This window comes from Perognathus longimembris, chromosome 28 (genome assembly GCF_023159225.1).
Source record: "Perognathus longimembris pacificus isolate PPM17 chromosome 28, ASM2315922v1, whole genome shotgun sequence".
NCBI classification, from domain to species: Eukaryota; Metazoa; Chordata; class Mammalia; order Rodentia; family Heteromyidae; genus Perognathus; species Perognathus longimembris.
This window is the reverse complement of record NC_063188.1, coordinates 78,713,449-78,736,986: the sequence shown is the minus strand read 5'-3', so window position 1 is coordinate 78,736,986 and position 23,538 is coordinate 78,713,449. Positions and strand designations below refer to the sequence as shown.

At 49.2% G+C, this 23,538-nt stretch overlaps 2 protein-coding genes across 4 annotated transcripts in view; one reads left to right on the top strand and one right to left on the bottom strand.

Annotated features, from left to right (window-relative positions):
- The first annotated feature begins 1,314 nt into the window (after positions 1–1,314).
- Araf (A-Raf proto-oncogene, serine/threonine kinase) lies at positions 1,315–15,712 on the top strand. The gene is made up of 16 exons (XM_048335699.1): positions 1,315–1,423; positions 3,282–3,436; positions 3,583–3,686; positions 5,589–5,691; positions 5,784–5,938; positions 6,050–6,148; positions 9,090–9,231; positions 9,332–9,359; positions 9,447–9,595; positions 9,695–9,897; positions 12,719–12,895; positions 12,982–13,028; positions 13,719–13,837; positions 14,026–14,157; positions 14,836–14,970; positions 15,148–15,712. Exons 2-16 carry the CDS (start codon positions 3,341–3,343, stop codon positions 15,280–15,282), a joined length of 1,824 nt encoding a protein of 607 aa, XP_048191656.1. The 5' UTR covers positions 1,315–1,423; positions 3,282–3,340; the 3' UTR covers positions 15,283–15,712.
- The window catches only part of Syn1 (synapsin I), a 71,753-nt gene continuing 63,917 nt past the window's right edge, over positions 15,703–23,538 (bottom strand). Inside the window, exons 6-14 of one of the 3 annotated variants that reach the window (XM_048335688.1) lie at positions 21,794–21,856; positions 21,015–21,157; positions 20,849–20,923; positions 20,653–20,755; positions 18,879–19,025; positions 18,478–18,565; positions 18,050–18,367; positions 17,776–17,974; positions 15,703–16,785 (exon numbers count right to left, since the gene is read on the bottom strand). In XM_048335688.1, the coding sequence (XP_048191645.1) occupies positions 16,650–16,785; positions 17,776–17,974; positions 18,050–18,367; positions 18,478–18,565; positions 18,879–19,025; positions 20,653–20,755; positions 20,849–20,923; positions 21,015–21,157; positions 21,794–21,856 (1,272 nt within the window). In that variant the 3' untranslated portion in view covers positions 15,703–16,649. Of the gene's footprint in view, positions 16,786–17,775; positions 18,368–18,477; positions 18,566–18,878; positions 19,026–20,652; positions 20,756–20,848; positions 20,924–21,014; positions 21,158–21,793; positions 21,857–23,538 lie in introns of all 3 variants that reach the window. The other 2 variants (XM_048335687.1, XM_048335689.1) reach the window with 2 other exon arrangements.

Here is a 23,538-nt window from a genome sequence, read left to right as displayed (position 1 = left end):
CTCAAGTGGTGGAGTAAGAGTAACATCCGTGAGTGGAAAAAGCTAAAGGACATAGCCCAGGACCTAAGTTTAAGCCCCAGTGCCAGCTTAGAAAAGCTTCATTCCAGCTAGAAATGAGAAAGAAAAGAAATTGCTTCAGAGGCAAGGAGAATGAAATGTTACTTTTTGTTGTTTACCTTTCAAACAGATGGCCCCAGGCTCTTAACCAAGGGGAAACTAAGACTTGTATCTCTATGATAATTTCACAACTTGGGGCTACTAGACTGGAGATATGTTGATAATTTTGTTTACATTTCAAAGAGATGACTTCAAGGCCCTGAAGGAATGTTTTCCAGACTTGTAAAACAGATGAGACCTATGTTTGTGTGTGACTCAGAGCTTGTCCAGAGGACCTTGCACCTGTTAGGAGAATATTTTGACTGCTGAACTATATCCCCAGCATCCCCCTTAGCTTTCGAAAAAGATTTATATACTTCTCAAATGAGGAAAAATATTTACAAGTTTCCTAAAAGAAATACTCTAAGAAGAAGGAAGGGTGAAAGTCTCTTTTCCCCAGGGAAAACTCAATATAACAAAACGTGTTCATTCTATAATATCTCCAGTAATTGACTCCATTACTAGATCTACACTTCCTTTTTCATCTAACCACCTATGACTTGTCTTTTAAAATCTTCACACACACCCCTGCACGTGCAGTTGGCTCATGGGAAGCTGACATTGGAAGGATAGAGGTTCAAGGCCAGCCTAGGCCCTATCTCAAAATTAACTGACAAAAACAGGGGTCAGGGGCATAGCTCAAGAGGTAGAGTGACAGCCTAGCAAGTGAAAGGTCCTGAGTTTAAACCGCAATGGGGGGAGGGGTTTCTCATCCAGCCCTTTCCTAAAGGATCTCCAGCCCAACCACCTCAGACACCTGCCACCTGCTATTATCACAAGTCTCCTGCTGCTGGTCAGCACTACAAATCATCTGGTTTTATTTCAACCCATTTTAAAGGCAATAAAACTGACACTCGGGAAAAATCCTAAATGAGCACTTCCAGTATTAGTCCCAAACTGAAGTTAAGGACTTCTCCGAACAGATGCTAAACACCTAAGGTCATCACCAAATGATCGGAAAATAAACATTTTTTTTCTTTACTCCATGGAACGATTGAGGTTAAAGTCCTTGCACGCAGTTCTCACCCTACTGCGCCTGCGCCAGTCATGACCTGCGAATTTACCCAGGCCGCCCCTCCTAATCCGGAACACGACCCACATTCCGCCCGTCCGGGCTTGACAGGCAGGACCCGTTTCCAATAAAGACAGAGGGCTGAGTCCCACGGAGCCAATAGAGAAAGTCCAAGGTGCGGTGAAGGCGGTCTATGTGAGGAAACAAGAAGACAGGCCCAAGATGGAGGCGGTGGCGGCTGTAGCGGCGTGACAGGTGAGGGCGGGCCCGCAAGGATTTGGATATTGGAGCTTCTGTCAGGCATCGGTAGGGAGCCTGGACCAAAATCTCAGCTCCCGAATGGCTGTGTCTGGATTCTGGCGACCCCTTCCCGGAACCAGAGGAGTGGTTTGGCCCGGGGCGAGACCATCATCGGGGGTAGGGTGGGTAGATGGGAATCGACTGGCAAAGCTGTGGTGATGGTTTCGCCCGCTGCGACTGGCCGCGCGCCTGCGCAGATCTTCAAAACCTTCTGGAGGCGGGCCCTGGTCGAATGGGGCTAGGGGTTTGGGCATGTGATTCCCAGTTGCATCTTTAAAGCCCTTGAAGTGTTTGATGACCCTTCCTTACCAAGGTCAGGGTGTGGGTAGAGATGTGGTGCATTCTTAGGGTTCCTTATTCTGGATCAATGTCTGACCCCTAGGGAAACATCTGAGGATTCCTCCCTTATCCCTACTTCACCTTCTGCACTGTTTCCTGATTCTCCACTCACTTTACTCCATTAAGCTGTGATTCATTGGCTTTCAGGGAGATTTTTGGAGACCTTTCCTCAATTAATGTCGATTTTTCTCACCTTCGACCCCATTATCTTCCTTTTCCCGTGACAGTGTGATGACCCCCAGTATCCTTTTCTTATTACAGTACCTAGTGATTTGTATATCTCCCTTCAGCATAGTGTCTGGTGACCCCTTTATCTCTATGAACTCCTCATCCTAGAGCTTGGTGACCTCTGTTAGCCACCTAACATGAGTGTCTGTGATCTTACCATCAACATGACACCTCAGGGCTCAGAGATGACCACAGCACCCTTTAAAAACAATGGTGTGGCTGATACCTGCAATCCTAACTACTCAGGAGGCTGAGATCTGAGGATCATGGTTCGAAGCCAGGCTGGGCAAGAAAGTCCATGAGACTCTTATCCCCAACAAATTTCTCAGAAAAACCCAGAAGTGGTGCTGTGGTTCAAGTGGTAGACTGCTAAGCCTTGAGCAAAATAAAAAGCTCAGGGCAGTGCTTAAGCCCTGAGTTCAACCCCCAGGAGCAAGAAAAACAAACAAATTAAAAGCCAACACTAATATGAAACTGGATGGTAGGGGGTTAGGAGGGGGAAAGTTGGTGGGTCATGTTTGAAATCTGACCTACTCAGGACGTTCAAAGGTAGCCCTAACCACTCCCCAAAGGAAAAAAAAGTCCAGGAGACTCTTATCTCCAATTAACCAGCAAAAATCCAGAAATGAGGGTGTGGCTCAAGTGCCAGCACTGATCAAAAAAGTCAAATGCCAGCGCAAGGCCTTGAGTTCAAACCATTGTACTGGCACCAAACCAAATAGAAGAAACAAAAAGAACATTGATGTGATCACTGTTTCCTCCAAACCAAGGACAGTATATCTGATGAGCCTCCCTTTCCAATCACCCTATCTATGCCTTCTCCATCACCACTGTATCTGATCACCCCCATTTCTCCATGAAATGCCAGGATACCCTACTCATGCCCATTATGTACCTTTCCCTTCCCCAGGGCAGTGCGTGCTGACTTCTCATTTAGTTCTCAGCAGAGTCGTGTGCACTGTACCCAACAGGACATTGTGTGCTGCTTCTCACTGTGTGTCATCCCCCCTACTTGTCCACACACCTCCCTGCTGTGAGTTTAAAACCTTGGTGCCCAGGAGCAAAACAAACAACAGAAGAGACCGAACAGAAGAGGCAGGATCTACTTTAGGGGTCTTTACACTTCTTGGGCTATTGCATAGAAATTGAGCTACTGGGGGCAAAACTTGATTTTGCACTATGTCATTTTGCTTCCAGGTTATCATTATTGAAATTCTGAATTTCTCCTTTACCTGCTCTCTCCTAGGAGCCCAATGGCACCTGCTCAGCCTCATCTCAGCCCCTCTTGACAAAGTCTTAGGCTCCATGGAGCCACCACGGGGCCTCCCTGCCAATGGGGCTGAGCCATCCCGGGCAGTGGGCACTGTCAAAGTGTATCTACCCAACAAGCAACGTACAGTGGTAAGTCACTGGGCCCAAGATGGTAGATGTATTCGGTTGTAAGGCTGGGATTGGAAGGGTAACAAAGGAAATGTGGAAGGTGGGGGCCATCACGGAGGGGTTGGAGAATCAGCTGGGGCTCACCACCTCTCTACACAAATGCACAGGTGACTGTCCGGGATGGGATGAGTGTCTATGACTCTTTAGACAAGGCCCTCAAGGTGCGGGGCCTCAATCAGGACTGCTGTGTGGTCTACAGACTCATCAAAGGGTGAGTATGGCAGCCCCATACCTCCTACCTCCCCTGTCATCTCGTTCCTTCTACATTAGTTCAGAGAGCCCATGAGCCCATTTGTCTTTCCTTTTATCTCTTCTTCCTTCCTTTTTTCTTCCTTTCCTTCCTTCCTTCTTTTTCTTCTCCTCCTCCTCCCCCCCCCCACCATGTGGTGTGTGTTTGTGTGTGTGTATGCATTTCTGTGTGTTTGTGTGTTGTGCTGGTTTGGGGGCTTGAACTCAGGGCCTGGGTCACTGTCGCTGAGCTTTTTGGCTCAAGGCTAGTGCTCCACTTGTGGGTTTTTTTTTGGGGGGGGTGTTAATTGGAGATAAGAGTCTCATGGGCTTTCCTGCCCCAGCCAGCTTTGAACCAAGATCCTTAGACCTCAGCCTCATGATTAGCTAGGAATATAGATATTAGCCACTGTTGCCTGACTTCTTTTTTTTTTGTGCTGGTCCTTGGGCTTGAACTCAGGGCTTAGGTTCTGTCCCTGAGCTTCTTTTGGTCAAGGCTAGTGCTCTACCACTTGAGCCAGAGTTCTACTTCTATGATTAATTGGAGATGAGAGTCTTACAGACTTTCCTACCCTGGCCAGCTTTGAACCCAGATCTTCAAATGTTGACCTCCTGAGTAGCTAGGATTATAGACATTAGCCAACCAGCATCTGGATTCATTTCTTTAGTTCATTGACTTCATATCCCCCAAGTTCTCATCTGCTCTGTCATTTCCTCTCAGACTTTACCTATTATCCACCCCCACCTTTTTGTGTGTTGGTATTGGGGCTTGAACTTAGACCCTGGTCACTGTCCCTTAGCTTTCTCATTCAAAGATGGTGCTCTACCACTAGAGCCACACTTCCACTTCCATCTTTTTGGTGGTTAATTGGAGATAAGAATCTCAAAGAACTTCTCTCTCTCTCTCTCTCTCTCTCTCTCTCTCTCTCTCTCTCTCTCTCTCTCTCTCTCTCTCTCTCCTACCCTCCCTCCCTCTTTCTTTCTTTTTTTTTTTTTTGGCCAGTCCTGGGACTCATACTCAGGGCCTGAGCACTGTCCCTGGCTTCTTTTTGCTCAAGGCTAGCACTCTGCCACTTGAGTCACAGCGCCACTTCTGGCCATTTTCTATATATGTGGTGCTGGGGAATTGAACCCAGGGCCTCATGTACGGGGCAAGCACTCTTGTCACTAGGCCATATCCCCAGCCCCCCTCCCTCTTTCTTTCTTTCGCCAGTGCTGGGACTTGAAATCAGGGCCTGGGCACTGTCCCTGAGCCTCATTTGCCCAAGGCTAGCACTCTACCACTTGAGCCACAGCGCCATTTCTGGCCTTTTCTGTTTCTGTGGTACTGAAGAATCAAACCCAGGGCTTTATGCATGCTAGGCAAGCGCTCTACCGCTAAGCCACATTCCCAGCCCTCAAAATTTTTTTTTAAGGCTAGCTTCAAACCATGATCCTCAGATCTCAGCCTCCTGTGAGTACCTAAGATTACAGGTATGAGCCACCATCACCCATTTTTCTTTTTCATGATTTCATGAATTCATTAGCTCTTTCTTTCTTAGTTGGTCCTAACTGACTGCTCTGAGATTCATTAATTTTAAAAATCCAGTTCTTGCCTTGTTTTGACTTGTTTCAGTGCTTCATCTACTTCTTCCTTTCCTGTGCTGGCTTTGTGCTTCTGAGATTTTGTTTCATTTGCTTGTTACCTTGTGGTGAACAGAATAGGTTCTTCAGAGAGTTCTTTTGAACAAGTCAGTTTATTCCCTCTGAGCCTGTTTCCTCTCTCTGTAAATCCAGGGCAAGGAGAGTGACTAGTTTAATGAAAATTAAACCTGCTCCATATTAGTGCATGGATTGGGGGCTTAGCCCCACTCTACCCTCTCCAACCCTCTCATGCCACCTACAGGCGAAAGACGGTTACTGCATGGGACACCGCCATCGCCCCCCTGGATGGCGAGGAGCTCATCGTTGAGGTCCTGGAAGATGTGCCTCTGACCATGCACAATTTTGTGAGTGTGGTGGGTTTAGTCAGCACAGGTCAAGGGGAGCAGGAGGGACAACCCTTGACCAGGTCTCAACCACCTCTTCTCTGTGGCTACAGGTACGGAAGACGTTCTTCAGCCTGGCGTTCTGTGACTTCTGCCTTAAGTTTCTGTTCCATGGCTTCCGCTGCCAGACTTGTGGCTACAAGTTTCACCAGCATTGTTCCTCCAAGGTTCCCACAGTCTGCGTTGACATGAGTACCAACCGCCGACAGTGAGCCCAGCCTTGGGTGGCTTGGGGTTGGGGAGGTCAGAGGCCTAGCCACAATGCCCTTATAGACAGCTGATTCATGTCCTCTTATTTTACACCCTTACTGTCCTCAAGGTTCTACCACAGTGTGCAGGATTTGTCCGGAGGCTCCAGACAGCATGAAGCTCCCTCCAACCGCCCCCTGAATGAGCCGCTAACCCCCGAGGGCCCCAGGTAGGAATGACTTAGGGCTACTGGGAGAGAAGAAGACTGGGTGCTTTTGTAAATGACATGCCATATTTTTATTCCTTTGTTTACTTGGCAAACATTTCTTATTTTGTTGCCAGTCCTGGGGCTTGGGACTCAGGGCCTGGGCATGGTCCCTGAGCTTCTTTCTTGTTCAAGGCTAATACTCTACCTCTTGAGTCAAAGCACAACAGCTCTTTTGCTTAATGCTAGTGCTCTACCACTTTGAGCCACAGTGCCGCTTCCAGTTTTCTGGTGGTTAATTGGAAATAAGGGTCTCACAGGCTTTCCTGCCTGGGCTGGCTTAGAACTGTGACCCTCATATCTCAGCCTCTTGAGTAGCTAGGAACACAGGGGTGAGCCACCAGCACCCAGCTTGACAAACATTTCTCCCTCTCTTTTTTTTTGCTTGTCCTAGGGCTTGAACTCAGGCCTTGGGCACTGTCCCTGAGCCTCTTTTGCTCAAGGCTAGCCCCCTACCGCTTGAGCTACCACACCACTTCCAGCTCTTTCTGAGTAGTTTATTAGAGATAAGAGTCTCACAGACTTTTCTGCTCAGGCTGGCTTTGAACCATAATCCTCAGTTTTCAGCCTCCTGAGTTGCTAAGATTACAGGCGTGAGCCACTTGCACCCAGCAACAAATAGTTCTTGAGCATGTACCGGTGTGAGCTTGCATAGAGCTGGTAAGCCCTGGATAACCATCCACGGGGCCTCTCCTGGAGCTCAGGTTTTCATCTGTAGGGGATGACAGTACCACACAGGGCTCTGGTTAGATAAAATGAGCTAAGACATGTCCAGTGATTATTAATTATAAATTATACATTAAAGCATCTAAGTGCTTTGTTTATTCTTCCAGTATAACCATGCTCATCTTTCCATTTGGAAATGCATATTATGTTACCAGAAGCTACTTCCTACTCCTTCTTCTTTTATGTTAAGTATAATAACATGTATGATTTTTATTGTTATTATGGTTAAGTAGTTTTACAACCCCATAAGTCAGGTTATGAGTACAATACTTCTTGGTCAATGTCACCTTTTTCATCATTCTCTCCCTTTCCTTCTCCCATCATTAAACATGTAGAATTAATATAGAAACTCATGTTTTGTTTTACACACATACACACACCTATATTCTTTATTTTTCATTTCATTTGCATATTTTCATGAAATAGAGGGCACCAGACATTTTTATATAATATATAGAAGGTGAGTTTAGGATATTATCTTTTTATTATGAGTGTATGTGGATTAATTACCCCTAAATTTCCCTTCAGGATAGTGAAAGAAACATAAAAAATATTTTTATAGCCAGGTGCTGGTGGCTCACACCTGAAATCCTAGCTACTTAGGAGGCTGAGATCTGAAGATCACAGTTTGAAGCTAGCCCAAGCAGGAAAGTCTGTGAGATTCTTATCTCCAAATAATTACCAAAGAAAGCTGGAAAAGGAGCTGTGGCTCAAGTGGTAGAACACTAGCCTTGGGCACCAAAGCTCAGGGACAGTCCCCAGGGCCCGATTTCAAGCCCCAGTTCCGGGACAAAAGAAATTGTTTTATAAAGTTATGTATAATCTATATATTGTCTGTACAGCAGGTATATATAACATGATAGAATGTTTTTAAACTTCTCTTTTAATGTAATAATGCATATCATAATTCACAATAGTTTAAGGATATGTGTTGTAATATGTAATAAAATACTTTATCTTGGCTGGAGATGTGGCTCAAGGCATTTGCCTAGCAGGCCCTGAGTTCAAGCCCCAGGATAGGCGTACGTGCGTGTGCGTGTGCATGCCCGTGCACCCCCCCCCCCCGCCATATCTTACCTTTATCTTAACTAGTTTTGACCTTAGCTATCTTTCCTTTAGGTTTTGCTACAATGTCACCTTTTTTGAGAAATATTTCTTGGCACTCCCAAGGATACTTTCTGTCCCACTTGTTTTTCCTTTTCTTTTATTTATTCTTTTTCTTTTCTTTTTTCTTTTTGCCTGTCTGGGGCTTGAACTTTGGGCCTGGGCACTGCCCTGGAACTTCTTTTGCTCAAGGCTAGCGCTCTACCACTTGAGGCACAGTGCCACTTCCAACTTTATCTGTTTATGTGGTTGTGAGGAATGGAACCTGGGATTTCACGCATGCTTGGCAAGCACTCTACCACTAAGCCACATCCCCAGCTCTTCTTTTCTTTCTTTCTTTGTCTGTCGGTTGTGAAGCTTGGATTCTGGGCCTGGGCTCTGTCTCTGAGCTCTTCAGCTCAAGGCTAGAAATCTACCACTTTGAGCCACAGAGCCACTTCCAGTTTTCTGGTGGTTAATTGGAGATAAGAGTCTCATGGACTTTCCTGTCACAGCTAGCTTTAAACCCCTATCCTCAGATCTCTGCCTCCTGAGTAGCTAGGATTAGAGGTATAAGCCACCCAGTTTATTTATTTATTTTTGCCTTGTGCCCTAGCAGGTATATTATATATTTCTATTTTCTCCTTCCACTGGAATATCAGCCCCACAAGAGCAAGAACTTTCATTTATGTAACCCACAGTTTCAGCTTCACCGCCTAGAATGGTATCTGGCACAGGGCAGGTGGCACTCAATAACTTTTTTTTTGCCAGTCCTGGGGCTTGAACTCAGGTCCTGGGCGCTGTCCCTAAGCTTCTTTTTGCTCAAGGCTAGCATTCTACCACTTGAGCCACAGCGCCACTTCCAGCTTTTTCTGTTCATGTGCTAGTGAGGAATCAAACGCTGAGCTTCATGCATGCTAAGCAAGCACTCTACCACTAAGCCACATTCCCAGCCCTCAATAACTTTCTTGAGCACACAAATACTAGTAGTACACTTGCTCTGTGTGAGCTAAATTCACATTCATGTGGTTGCGGTGGGCTCTAGTGCCTTTCTGGCTCATTCTACAGTGATATCATGGCCTTTTCCTCCCATCAGCCCCTGCACTCAGCACTGTGACCAGGAGCATTTTCCCTTCCCTGCCTCGCCCAACCCCCCACTGCAGCGCATCCGCTCTACATCTACTCCCAATGTCCACATGGTCAGCACCACAGCCCCCATGGACTCGAGCCTCATGCAGGTGGGTGCAAAGAGGCAGTTGGGGACCATGGGACAGGACAGTGTCAGCTGGTCCTAAGGGCTTCCATGTCCTCACCTTGATTCTGACTCCTCTTTTCCAGCTTACAGCCCAGAACTTCAGCACCAATGGTGAGAGCTCCCACCTGACCACTGTACTTTCTCCACCCCACCCACTCTTCTCAATCACCTTTACTTATATCTGCTCTACAATGACAGCTGCTGCTATTAGAGGTGGTGGTGATGGAGCCCCCCGGGGGACTCCCAGCCTGGCCAGTTTGTCCTCGGGGAGGAAATCCCCACATTCCAAGTCATCTTCTTCAGAGCAGCGGGAACGGAAGTCCTTGGCTGATGAAAAGAAGAAAGTGGTATGCTCAGGGGAACCTTGGGGTGGGGGGGAGTGGCACCGTGGACTGAGTGACAAGGGTATGGGCAGGTCCCTCAGGTGCCCCTTGTCTGGCCCACAGAAGAATCTGGGGTACCGGGATTCAGGCTATTACTGGGAAGTGCCACCAAGTGAGGTGCAGCTGCTGAAGAGGATCGGGACGGGCTCTTTTGGCACTGTGTTTCGAGGACGGTGGCATGGTGATGTGGCTGTGAAGGTGCTCAAGGTGGCCCAACCCACCGCTGAGCAGGCCCAGGCTTTCAAGAACGAGATGCAGGTGCTCAGGTGAGGTCTCTTGGGAGCATAGTAGGGGCAGGCAGAACTTTGGTATCTTAGAGGGGAAAAACTGATGGTCACTTGTAGTTGTGTCATTTGTCTTTTCTTTTACTTATTCTATTGATTGATTTTTTTTTTTGCTGGTCCTGAGGCTTGAACTCAGCTCCTGGATGCTGTCCCTGAGCTTCTTTTGCTCAAGGCTAGTAGTGCTCTACCACTTGAGCTATAACTTCACTTCAGCTTTTTTGGTAGTTAGATTCTCATGTGTTTTCCTGCCCGGGCTGGCTTTGAGTCATGATCCTCAGATCTCAGCCTTCTATGTAGCTAGGATTATAGGAGTGAGCTACCAGTGCTAGGCCATTTGTGTTGGAGGCACATTCATTAGTCATTTTTCTTTCAAAGGTATCATTTTGCCTCTGTGCATCAGACATGTTTGGGAACTACAGCTGATGTTAGTTTGTGTTGGGGTTAGTACCGATAGCAATTATTGGCTCTGCCTCCAATGTGAGTCTTCACATTTGCCTGCTGTGGACTGGGTCTGACCATGGACCACCATTCCCATGATCATTGGTATTTTTATGAAGAACATAGTAGTCTTTTGGTGTTTTGTGCTGGTTCTGGGTTGAACTCATGGCCTAAGCTCTGTCCTTAAGCTTCTTTTGCTCAAAGCTAACGCTCTACCACTTGAGCCACAGTTCTACTTCTGGCTATTTTTAGTAGTTTATTAGGGATAAGAGTCTTATGGATTTTCCTGCCCAGGCTGGCTTCAAACCATGATCCTCAGATTTCAGCTTTCTGAGCTAGGATTACAGGCACCTGGCATAAAGAACAGTTAGGTGACTCTAGCACCAGGAAGGCTTTCATTGTTCCTTCCCCTTGGCTGCACCATTCATGTTCTGTTTATCAAGTGGTGATCACGTGATAAATTAGTTGTAAGTGTTCTCTAATGCAAAGCACAGTATTGTTAAGTATAATCATGACCCCAGTGTAATCATGATTTCATTATTATAATTGCTGTAGTCAATGTTGCAGTTAGTATTCTGAATCCATTCACATTGAGAAACCCAGAGCTGTCCTTCTTGGCCACTATGTTACTATGGAGCACAACTCTACATATTGTGTTCTGTGAGACAGAGTCTCAGGGCTGGGAATGTGGCTTGGTGGTAGAGTGCTTGCTTAGCATTCATGAAGCCCTGGGTTCAATTCCTCAACACCGCATAAACAGAAAAAGTCAGAAGTGGCGCTGTGGCTCAAGTGGCAGAGCGCTAGCCTTGAGCAAAAGAAGCTCAGGGACAGAGCCCAGGCCCTGAGTTCAAGCTCCAGGACTGGCAAAAAAAAGACATAGTCTCACTCATGTTAAGCATGTGCTCTGCCACTCAGCTTCTTCCCCAACCCCAGACTTTATAATGCTTGCCGCTCTGGGTGATACCAGCATGAGTTCTTCCCTATGTCAGATGGACCCAGTGATGTTACTACATGTCCTCATAATGACTTGTGCCATATTAATATTTTTCTCATAACAGATGCCAAGGTAAGAAAACTTATGTTCTCTACTCCTCTCTGTGATATGGCTATGACTTGAGCATGTGGTAACTTGATTCCTATTTTTAACCATATGCTTATGTTACCATGTCTTTAGAATCTTTTTTTTGCCAGAGCTGTGGTTTGAATAACAGAGTTCCTGCCATAGAATCACAAGGCCCTGAGTTCGAACCCCAGTACTGCCTCAAAAATAAAATATATATAGAATCTTTTTTTCTATACTAGAGGTTGAACTCATGGACCTTGAGCTTGCTAGGCAGGTGCTCTACCACTTAAGCCAGTCCTCCAGCCATTCTGTTACTATCTAGAACTGGTTAATATGTCTATAAGGAATGAAGGTTTTCTCATAAACGTGGGTAAAATGATTCATGTGAGACAGTTTCCTTGAGATAGATCTGGGTGCACAAGAGTAATGACAGCAAAGACAGTGACATTTTCAGAGTGCTTACTATGTGTTCAGCTGTTCTAAGGGCCTTACAGGTTGTTTGCTCACCCCTCGTAGCATCCCTGTAAAGTAGCTACTATCTGATCACAGTTTTGCAGAGAGGTTAATGTCCTCCCCAAGGTAGCACTGTAACTGGTAAAGCCAGGATTTGAACTAAGCATGTAAAATGAGTCTAGACTTATAGCCCTTTAGCTCTAAGCCTTTCACAGTGATTAACAGTCATTTTCAACTGCCACCCATGTTTTGACCAATTATTAATATTTTGATATATCAGTGAAGAAGGTTGACATTCCACATTCTCATCTGAGAAATGGCCACACATCCAGGCAGTGTCCAGACTCTGAGGTGTGGTAGATGCTCATGTGTTCTGTATGATTCTGCTAATGGGAAATCCCTCCTACCTGCTCTTTTGTGCTAATACTGTTGATCTTGAGCTCTTGCTTAGCTTTTTCTGCTCAAGGTTGACACTCTACGACTTGAGCCACATCCTCCACTTCTGGCTCTTTGCTGGCTAATAGAAGAGAAGTGTCACAGATTAATCTGCTTGGACTGGCTTTGAGCCTCCTGAGTAGCTAGGGTTCTAGGTGTGAGCCACCTGAGGTTGCCTTTCTACCCGCTTTTGTTGGAAGACTCATAGGGAAGCTTAGACCATGAGCCCCCAGTAGAGAATCCCAGCCCAGCAAGGATATTTCACAATTTGGGATGGGACAGTGGTTTGGCCCTGAACACTTTAAACATCAGGGTGAAATGAATTCCATAGAAGGCAATGAACAGTGAGAGTCCTGATTCTGATGCTTAGTAAATGCATAGCCCCCACACACACAATGTCCTCCTTGCCTGCAGAAAAACTCGGCATGTCAACATCTTGCTGTTCATGGGCTTCATGACAAGGCCGGGGTTTGCCATCATCACTCAGTGGTGCGAGGGCTCCAGCCTCTATCACCACCTGCATGTGGCCGACACACGCTTTGATATGGTCCAGCTCATCGATGTGGCCAGGCAGACTGCCCAGGGCATGGAGTGAGCCTCCCATCTTGGGCTTTGAGGGAGCGGGGTGGGGGAGTGAAATGGCTTCAGCCCATTAACCATCTACTTCTGCCCCATAGCTACCTGCATGCCAAGAGTATCATCCACCGAGACCTCAAGTCCAACAGTATCTACCTGTCACTGGCTGAGGGTGGGGTGGAGCCATAAGCTGGGTAAAGGACTTAGAGGGAGGGAAGGCTTTTGTGGGGGCGTGCTTTTGGGGGTAAAGAGGAAAGGGCACATGTTGCATGGTTCCTGCCAGGTATCAGAGCCATAGCTGAAGAAGAGGCTTTAATGGAGGGTTCTTGGTTAAGAGTCAGAGCTGTGGCTAATTCAGTGATGTTCTTCGGGATTCTGATTAAGGTGTGAGGTGTCAAAGATATAAAAAGTTTGGGTGCCATTCAAGAGTCTGAATCACAGGATAAAGGGACCAAGTATGGAGGGTGTTGATTGTATATAGTTTGTATGAAATTGCTGAGGCTTCTGGGCAGAGGCAAGTCTGGTGTAGAGGCAGGGCATTAGTGGGAACTTCCAAGTTAGGGTGAGAGGTCTGACTACTAGAAGTCCCTAGTGGGGCTGGGAATATGGCCTATGGCAAGAGAGCCTGCCTTGTATACATGAAGCCCTGGGTTCAATTCCCCAGTACCACATATATGGAAAATGGCCAGAAGTGGCGCTGTGGCTCAAGTGGCAGAGTGCTAGCCTTGAGCAAAAGGAAGCCAGGGACAGTGCTCAAGCCCTGAGTCCAAGGCCCAGGACTGGCAAAAAAAAAAAAAAAAAAAAAAAAGAAGTCCCTAGTGGCCCTTAACCGTGGTAGATATCTTCCTACATGAGGGGCTCACAGTGAAGATTGGTGACTTCGGCCTGGCCACAGTGAAGACACGATGGAGTGGGGCTCAGCCTTTGGAACAGCCTTCGGGCTCTGTGCTATGGATGGTGAGTTGGGCCAAGTTGGATGCAGAGCTCAGGGAGGCAAGGGCTCCTAGTAGGGAGTGCCTCTGTCAGGTATGGGTACCTAGACAACTCCTGTGGAAGGGTACCCAGCTGTGGTCAGAAAGCTCTGGGACTGTGGGCTAGCCATTTGCTGATTTTGATGGTTCCCCTGCTTTTCTGGCCTACCAAAGGCTGCTGAGGTGATCCGGATGCAGGACCCGAACCCCTACAGCTTCCAGTCGGATGTCTATGCCTATGGGGTTGTGCTCTATGAGCTAATGACCGGCTCACTGCCTTACAGCCACATTGGCAGCCGTGATCAGGTGAGCTCTACACCTTCCCCACAATTCTTTTTTTTTTTTTTTTGCCAGTCCTGGGCCTTGGACTCAGGGCCTGAGCCCTGTCCTGGCTTCTTCCCGCTCAAGGCTAGCACTCTGCCACTTGAGCCACAGCGCCGCTTCTGGCCGTTTTCCGTATATGTGGTGCTGGGGAATCCAACCTAGGGCCTCGTGTATCCGAGGCAGGCACTCTTGCCACTAGGCTATATCCCCAGCCCTTCCCCACAATTCTTAAGCCTCTATACTTCAGATCCCTCCTCACACTTCCCAAGGTTGCCACACTTCCCCCCAGAAACCTAGGATTTTCTAGAATGAGAACTCCCAAAGTTCATCTCTTAGGTATTGAATATAGATCCCACCTCTTCCTCCACATTCATAACTCCAGGGACAGAATCCTCAAATTCCACATTTCTTTGAATCCTGATTCTCAGAAAGCTCCTAGGCTTCCAAACACCAAGAACCCACTGGATCTCTACACATCTATCAGCTTTTGCTGTGGGTACTCAGAATACCCCAAGTCCCCCAAAGTCAACATCCTATTTCTCCCAGACAGACTTTCTTCCAGATACCCACAATCACTCAGGCTTTGGGGACCTGGCACCCATAATGTTCTAGGTCCCAGACTGAGCCCAGGATCACCCCATTCCCTTCCCCCCCCTCAAGATTATCTTTATGGTGGGTCGTGGCTATCTGTCTCCGGACCTCAGCAAAGTCTCTAGCAACTGCCCCAAAGCCATGCGACGCCTACTGTCTGACTGCCTCAAGTTCCAGCGGGAGGAGCGGCCCCTCTTCCCCCAGGTAAGCTGGGAAAATGAGCTGGATATCTGGGGAGGAGTGTGAAATGGGGGGGGGGGCATGAATCCTGTTGAAGGCTCAGAGGTACACAATGTGTGTGTCTCTATTAGGCTGGGGTCCAAAGGAGTTGGGGTGCCCATGGGACTCCCGACACCCCTCCTCATTCTCACCTGTTCCCAGATCCTCGCTACAATTGAGCTGCTGCAACGGTCACTCCCCAAGATTGAGCGGAGTGCCTCAGAACCCTCCTTGCATCGCACCCAGGCTGATGAGTTGCCGGCCTGCCTCCTCAGTGCAGCCCGCCTTGTGCCTTAGGCTCCCCTGGCCAGGAGGGGGGTGCCAATCTCAGCCTGCCATGCCAAGGAGCCCTGCCTACCAGCCAATCAATGTTCCATCTCTGCCTTGATACTGCCTCAGGACCCCTTTTTTCCTACGCTGGGAAATGTGGAGGTCTCTTCATGCTCTTCCAGTTCCTCTGGAATTGGAGACTTAGACCCCTGTCTCCATAATTTTAGTTTCCTCTTAGGGGGATACTTCTAACTTTGGAGTGCTTCTCTTCCTCCAATGGCTGGGATTTGTGGCAAGGATTCTACTCAGAACCTCTCTGGAATTTGTGCCTGTTGTGCCTTCACTGGATTTTGGGGTCCCCAGCACCCCATGTGGATTTGGAGGGGTCCTCCTGTGTCTCCCTTGCCATTCAAAGACTCCCCTCTTTCTTCACCAAGAAGCACAGAATTCTGCTGGGCCTTTGCTTGTTTATTTTGCTTCCCGACTCTTCTCTTGGGTTTGAGAGCCGCTGAGGGGTGGGGGAATCCAGGCAAGGAGTAGAGGTTGAGGGGAGGTGCAGACCACACAAACAGCGCCACTGCACGCATCACCACAGGCAGCACAATGAATGAGGACCACATATGCCAAGCACGGCACGAGAGGAGGCCACATCAGTCACAGACACAGACATCACTGCAAAGGTGGGGAAGTGGGAGACCACTGGCCTTCCCTGTGCAAAGGATTCTGGGAGGATGGGTGGAATTTGCATATTTAGACAGCTGTCAGAGGCAGGAAACTGGGGAGGGATCCCTGGGGGAACTGAGGGGTCCTAGAAGTAGGAGGAACTCCCAAGTGGAATTGAGGGGAACAGCGAAGGGAAATCCTTATAGAGCTGGGTGGTGGATGGCATGTGAGAATGTGAGCTCTAGAGATGGAGTTCACATGGCAAGTGGCTAAAAGGTAGGGTTTTTTTGTGGCATTTGAATTTCTTGACTAGGAACAGGGTGTGTTGGAGAGATTCAGGACAAGGAGTAGGGTTTTTCCAGGAATTTCAGGGCTCCAGGAGGGGATTCAATGTTGTTATGGCCAGAAACAGGTTGCCTGGTACTTGAGAGCTTCCAGGAAGGAAGTACTCTTTTGGGCTACCAGGAATAAAGGTGTTCAGGAATTTTCAGGGTCTAAAACAGTATATCTTGAGGTGACCAGGAACAGGGCTCTAAAGGATTTGGGGATCCCAAATGTGAGACCTGGATTTAGGACCGGGTTTCTCAAGGGACTTGGGCATCTTGAGGAATGAGAAGTGGGATGATGGAGAACCAGGAGAAGGGTTCTCAAGGGATTTGAAGATCCCCGACAAATGGATTCAGGGCCCAGAAAGGGTTGCCTAGGGACTTAGGGGTTCTCAGGGTGGGGTGTCAGTCGGAGAAGAGGCTGGCGAAAGACTTCCTCAGGCTGCGGATGGTCTCAGCTTTCACCTCGTCCTGGCTAAGGCTGGGCCTGGGCGGGGCTGGCTCTGGAAGGTTGAAGGCATTGGTCAGAGACTGGGATTTGCTAGAGAGAGACAAGGTGGAGGCATGGGAGGAAGGGGGAAAGAGGAAGGGAGGAAGGGAGAGAAACACAATGTTACCCCAGGCCCGGCCCCAGCCCTGCCCCTCTGATCCTGGGGCTATGCCTGTGACCTTCCCACCCACCACCTCGGGCCTGGGCCCTTACAGTTCTCTAGGCTGAGAGGACTTTGGAATAGGTTGGGCCTGGGACTAGGGAGCTGAGAGCACTGCTGGGAAGACTGGTGAAAGATGAAGAAGGGTAGGAGTAATAGGAAGAGCCCTGGCCCAAGTCTAGGTTTCTTTGATGTACAAAGGAAGACAAAGGAGGTTTCCAGTGTAAAGGTGAGGATTCTAAAGCGGACTGAGGGACTTGGGCCAAGGACAGGCTGGTAGGTGCCAGGCAGTCTAGAAGGAAGCAGTTGGGTGGGGGCAAGGAGAAGTTTTGAGCTGGGGGCGGGTGGGATGGAGCCAGAGGAGGCTGGGAGGATGATGGAGGGGCAGATAGATGGGCCAGGAGGATTTGGGGGATAGACCAAAAAGTTGCCTAGGCTGTTCTGGAAATGATTGCCTGAGAAGAATGGAGTGACAAGGCCAGACACATTTCAGGGATGGGCTGGAAGAGCAGGGCAAGGGCAAGTTTGGCAGGAAAGCCTGAGTGGGTTTGGGCAGGAAGGTGCTAGAGATGGGTGGGTCTGTCAGGCACGGACTGTGGGCCTGGAATTGGGGACCTTCCCAAGGCCTGTTGGGAAACAAGTGGAGGAGGGTGAACAAAAGTGTCTGGGATCTGGCATCAAATCCCTGGACTCAGACAAAAGGATGTAGGTGGAGAGGAGGAGCGCCAACCCAGAAGTGGGGCTTGGCTTAAGCTGCAGGGTTCTCTGTTGGGAGTAACCAGGGCCTGGGTTTTACTGGGCGGTGATGCTGGGGCTGCCCTACCAAGCCGGGAACCCGCTTTGTGAGCAGCAAGTGAAGGCTGCTGTAGGGGCCCCCTTACTTGAGCTGGGGGTGCGGGGGACCCCCGGCAGCGGTGGTGGCAGGTGGCGGCACGTCCTGGCTCGGTTTCTGGGCCAGCTGTGGCTTTGCAGGACGTCCAGCGGGACCTGGGCCACTGGGCCGGGGCTGCTGCGTGGTGGGTGGCCCGGTGCGAGGTCCGGGACCTGCCTGGCTAGCCTGGCGTGTGGGGCCCGCGGGGCCTGGGGGTTTCTGGGGAGGACCCTGACGCTGCTGCCCAGCTGGTGGGGCCCCTGCGGCTTTTGGTGGAGCCGGGCCAGAGACCGATGTCTGACGGGTAGCCTGTGGAGGGCCTGCCTGGCGCTGGGGCGACGGGGAGGCAGGCGGCCGGGCTGCAGGAGGCGCCCCAGGGCCTCCTGCCACTGGACGGGATTGGCGGCCTTGCCCCTGGGTCATTGGTGCGGCCTGCGACGCAGGCTGCTGGGGCGCTGAGGTGGGACTGGGTAGGCGCTGGGGCAGAGGGCTGCCAGCTGGGGGTCCAAGGCCGGTGAGGTGCTGCTGGCCCTGCGGGGGTGGGCGCTGCTGCAGCGGGGGTCCCTGGCGTTGGGGGCCCGGGCCTGGCTGTGGAGGGCCGCCTGGTGGACAGAGAAGAAAGAACAAGTAAGAGGGAGCACGAGATCGTCCAACCCGAGAAGGTGGTGGGCGGAGAAAGCCAATGGGCTGAGGAAAGCTGGCTGTTACTTACCCTGGGGCGGGGGTCGTTGCTGAGCTGGAGGCCCAGTGGGCTGCTGGGAGGTCTGGCGGCCCAAGGGCAGGGCCCCCGGGGACTGAGTCTGCGGCAGAGGAGTGGAACAGGACAGGTTAAAAATAGTTACCAGCCCTAGTGCATCAGCCAATCAGAATGACCCTCGTTCCCTGTGTACTGGGTGTTGCCCCTTTTGTGGGCAGCGGAAGGGATGTGGGACTGAGTCCTCCACCCCATCCACACTCAGGTGGAGGGCAGAGCAGCAGCCATGGATCACTGCTTTAAACAATTGGCAATTGAGGCCATAGGTGATGCTGGTAGCCTACTGAGTATCTGCTCTGTGGACCATGTTTGACCAAGGGCTGGCTTCCTTGCCACTTTCTCAATGCCAAGGGTCTGACCTGGCTGTGGGAGCCCCTGCCAGGGGAAGCATCCCTTTGCCGCTGCCGGGGTAGTGCCTGGGCCATCTTGTTGACCACAAGCTCCACGATGAGCTGCTTGTCTTCATCCTGGTGGTCACCAATGAGTGGCATGGAGGAACCTACGACCTGGGGGAAGAAAGGGAGGCCAGTGAGAGAAGAGGCAGAAAGGACAGGGGAGGTCACAGTGACAGCATGTTTTCACTTGACCAAAAGCATGGACACACAGGAAGTGAGATCTGGTTCCAAATAGGTATTGGTTGTGTACTGTGAAGGAGGCCCAGGTAGCTTAGGAAGTGACTTCTGAGTAAGATCTGCAAACCAGCTCCCATGGGCCAAATCCAGCCTGCCATCTGCCATCTTTTGTATGGCTCATGAGCTAAGAGTGGGCCCAATATTTTTAGTTCATTTGTGTGTGTGTGTGTGTGTGTGTGTGTGTGTGTGTGCATGGTGTGTGTGTGTGTGTGTACTGGGGCTTGCACTCAGCACCTTGTACTCTCACTTGCCCTTTTCAATCAAGGCTGGTGCTCTACCACCTGAACCACACCTCCAGTTCCAGATTTTTGATGGTTAGAGCTAAGAGTCTCATGAACTTTTCTGTCTGACCTAACTTTACACCCTGATCCTACTCAGATCTCAGCTTCCTAAGTAGGATTATAGGACTAAGCCATCCGCACCCGGCTCAGCTCTATCCTCTTCCTTTTTTGTGGGTCATGAAGCTTGAACTCAGGGCCTTTGAGGCTGTCCATGAACTCTTTTGCTCAAGGCTAGAACTCTACCACTTTGAGCCACAGCTCCACTTCCTGTTTTTGAGTAATTGGAGAGGAGTCTCAGGTACTTTCCTGACTGGGCTTGGTTCAGATCATGATGCTTAGATCAGCCTCCTGAGTAGCTAGCATTACAGGTGTGAGCTACTGGTGCTTGGCTGGTTAATGGTTAGAAAAAAATGTTTCATGACAGGTGAAAATTATATGAAACTTAAATGTCAGTGTCCATAAAGTTTCTAGACAGAAACAAGTTGTATCCATACATACATACAGCCACATTTCGGATTTCACATCTTGCCTATGGCTGCTTTTTCTGAGTTGAGTCTATCCAACAGAAACTATAGGGCCCACAAAGCCTAAAACACCCAGTGTCTGGTCCTTCACAGAAAAATGTCTTTAGAGTTTTCCAAGTAGGCATTTTGTCTTTTCCAAAGTGCTTCACTAATGTTTGGCACCAGTAGCCTACACCCATAATCCTAGCTACTCAAGAGGTAGAGACCCAAGGATTAATGTTCAAAGCCAGCCCAAGCAGGAAATCCACGAGATTCTTATCTCCAACTAACCATCCAAAAGCCAGAAGTGGAGTTGTGGTTCAAGTGATAGAGCCTTGAGCAAAAAAAGCTAAAGGACAGTGCCGAGGCCCTGAACTCAAGGCCCAATACTGGCACAAAAACACTAACAAAGTGCTTCTCTACTGGCCCAATTCAAAAGACACTTGAAATGTATCTAAGTGCTTTGACATTTACCAATGTGTCTCCATTCACTGAAAACTTTATAGCTTGACAAGTGTTTTTTGCCATTTATCAGTGATGCTCAAGTTCACAGACGCTGACTAGCATTTACTGTTTTGCCATTAGTTAGGGATATTCCAGTTCACTAGGTCCTTTACAATTTACTAGAGCACACTGCCATTCACTGATGACTTTCTGTGTGACAGGTGCTTCCCAATTTGGAAGGTTGCTGCCCCACCAGTCCTTGGCTGCCCCCACCTCAATGATGTGGTCCCTTCCGTCCTTGCCATGCAGCGCTTCCACTGCACAGATGTCCAGTCCCCCAAAAATCTCCGAGCATGTGTCCACCCACAGCTTGTACCTGCCAAGACAAGAGCAGGGCAGCCTGTCAGTACCTTGCCAAGGTGGCCACTCTCCTATCCTCCCCCTCCTTTCCCATGTGTGGATCCCTTACCTGTCTGACATGGCAATCTGTTCAAGCATCGCAGAGCCTGTGTTGGTCTTCCAGTTCCCTGACACTGATGTCCTCCTGGGGAACAAAGCACAAGAGGTTCAGGGATGCCTGAGATGTAGTAGGCAGGGCAGGAAACCTACTCCTAGGCCCCAGTCTCTCTACTCACATGTAGGCCTTGTAGTTCTGCCCAATCTTCTGGACACGCACATCATATTTGGCATCAATGAAGGGCTCGGCAGTGGCGTATGTCTTGGTCAGTGCCACAACACTTGCAATATCCTGGAAGTCATGCTGGTTATCCACCTTGACCTGTGGACATAGGGGAAGGGATCAGGTACTAGAAGGGATGTGTACACACAACACACAGATACTCAAGCATGCAGTGTGGTAGATGCTGCACACACACAAAGCTTGCAGGGTAGCTGAGCAGCCTATAAACCACTGTGTTGTCCATTTTGAATACATAATGCCTACTTCAATACAGTTGTGAAAAAACTGCACATGGGACACATATATAGGACCCCCCCCCCCCAGACAGGCATAGAGAAGCTGGGACACACTCAGACTTACAAATGCCAAGTCAGCTTGCCACATACACACAGACAAAATCAGCTGGATGGAAAGCATACTGGACCCCCAAGACCCTGCAACATAAAAGGTAACACAGTGCATGTTCAGCACAGAGGCATGCACACACACACAGACCCAATATCAGACACACCAGCACAAGAAACGGACACAAAATTGGTTGAAAGTATGATAGAAAAATGGGCTAGCCAAATTAGCTGAATAGAGAAAGATATCCCAGAACAGAACTGTCAAACAGAATTGGCATGCATTGAACACAAAACCACTTACCCCTACTTACCCCACACATACACCAGGGCCAGAAGCATGCATTCACAAATGCCCACATGCATGCGTGCCCTCCAGCTGGGGACTCACCTTGCCCATCCCAGAGTGGGCATGCCCCATCTTTACAACCACAGGGTACGTTGTGCTGCTGAGCTGGTGGGTACAAAGGCAGAAGGGAGCATGGTCAGGCCGCAGTGCTGACTACCAAGAGTGAGAGAGGTGCTGGGCCCTGGTGGCTCACGCCTGTAATCCTAGCCACACAGAAGGCTAAGATCTGAGGAATGAGGTTTGAGGCTAGTCCAGGCATGAAAATCCATGAGACTTTATTTCCAATTGAACACCAAAAAGCTTGCAGTGAGGCTGTGGCTCAAGTGGTAGAGCACTAGCCTTGAGTACAAAAGCTCAGGGACAGTACTTAAGTCCTGAGTTCAAACCCCAGGACCTCTCTTCCCCCCCCCACCCCACACACAAAAGAAGAAGAGAGATGCTCAGTGACCCTATCCATAGTGAGCCACATTAGGACCCATTTTGCAGAAAAGGCAGATCAGAGATGGACAGCTGCTGGGAGTCACGCAGCACCTCCAAACCCAGAATCCAACCCCAATCCCTGTCTGCATGTCCCTTCCTCCACTCTCTCAGTGCCAAACATCCCACCCCTGCTTTCCCAGGCAGAAGCATGGAATAAGGGTGGGGAACTTACCAGAAAAGAGAAAGTTTGTTTTTATAGTGAATGAATGATAGCAAAAGTGAGTGTGGGTGTGGGTGTGTGTGGTGGTTAGCATGTAGCAACAGACCTTTCAGCCAAGCCTTGTATAGAAGACACACACACACACACAAATCCTCAAAACTCAGATCTGCCCAGCTAAATCCAGAGACATCTATGCATGTTGAGATGGACAATTGACATTGCTCAAAGCACATTAACTAGGTGCTAACAGCTGGGGACAGAAGCTAGCACTCCTGATCAGGACACACTCCATAGTCTTAGACACAAAGTCAGCACTTTGGAGCCCACACACATAGCCTTCCTCCCCTCCCCTAAAGCCCCATAAATGTCTGAGGGACATGTAAAGAATCACCTGTGTAATGCACACAACAGAACTGGACACGTACTCAACACTCCCAGCTAAGCATGCAATACTCCTAAGCATATGCACAATCAACAGTAGGGTCTCTCCAAGCCACAGGAAGTTCATGTGCTTTTTACATATTCCCCATAACCAGATCCTCATCACACCGGCCTGCCCCACATATCTGAGCAGACGAAATGCACATAGAGAAACATGTACCCAGCATGCCTTGCTGTATGCATGACACAGAGAGCCACGCACATGCAGAGATACCACAGCTCTCCTAAGTATACAACACACACACACACACACACACACACACACACACACACACGGGAGAAAATACTATGTTCAGTCTCCCATAACCCTGTGGCGTTAGAGGGCACTGAGGTAGAGCAGGGTAAAGAAGTAGTATTCCCCAGGTTGCTGGAGTGGTGGCAGTTCCCGACAGACACAGGAAGCCCACATACTCAGGGTGACCCATTGACCTTCAGGCCTCATTCTTCCCTACACTCCCCTTTCCCTTCCTCTTTTCCTAAATCACTTGCGTCATGGGGGTGAGGGCTGAAAGGCATAGTCTGGGGATTGGATAGGGGTGAAGGAGGTTGTCTGGGCAGCATGCCAGCGAAATAGTGACATTCCACTCAAGCATCCCCACAGCACACAAGAGACCAAGGCATCCATAGCACAACACTCAGGAACAAACAGATCCTCAGGAACAGACAGACACAGCTAGGAATGCATGTCACTTCTAGAGCAGATATT

What these genes read in the sequence shown, in the direction of transcription:
- Araf (XM_048335699.1), top strand. Translation starts at nt 3,341, where the DNA reads ATGGAGCCACCACGGGGCCTCCCTGCCAATGGGGCTGAGCCATCCCGG. An exon ending in CTCTGACCATGCACAATTTT is followed by an intron (nt 5,692 to 5,783) that starts GTGAGTGTGGTG and finishes CTGTGGCTACAG; the next exon opens with GTACGGAAGACGTTCTTCAG. An exon ending in CAGACTGCCCAGGGCATGGA is followed by an intron (nt 12,896 to 12,981) that starts GTGAGCCTCCCA and finishes TCTGCCCCATAG; the next exon opens with CTACCTGCATGCCAAGAGTA.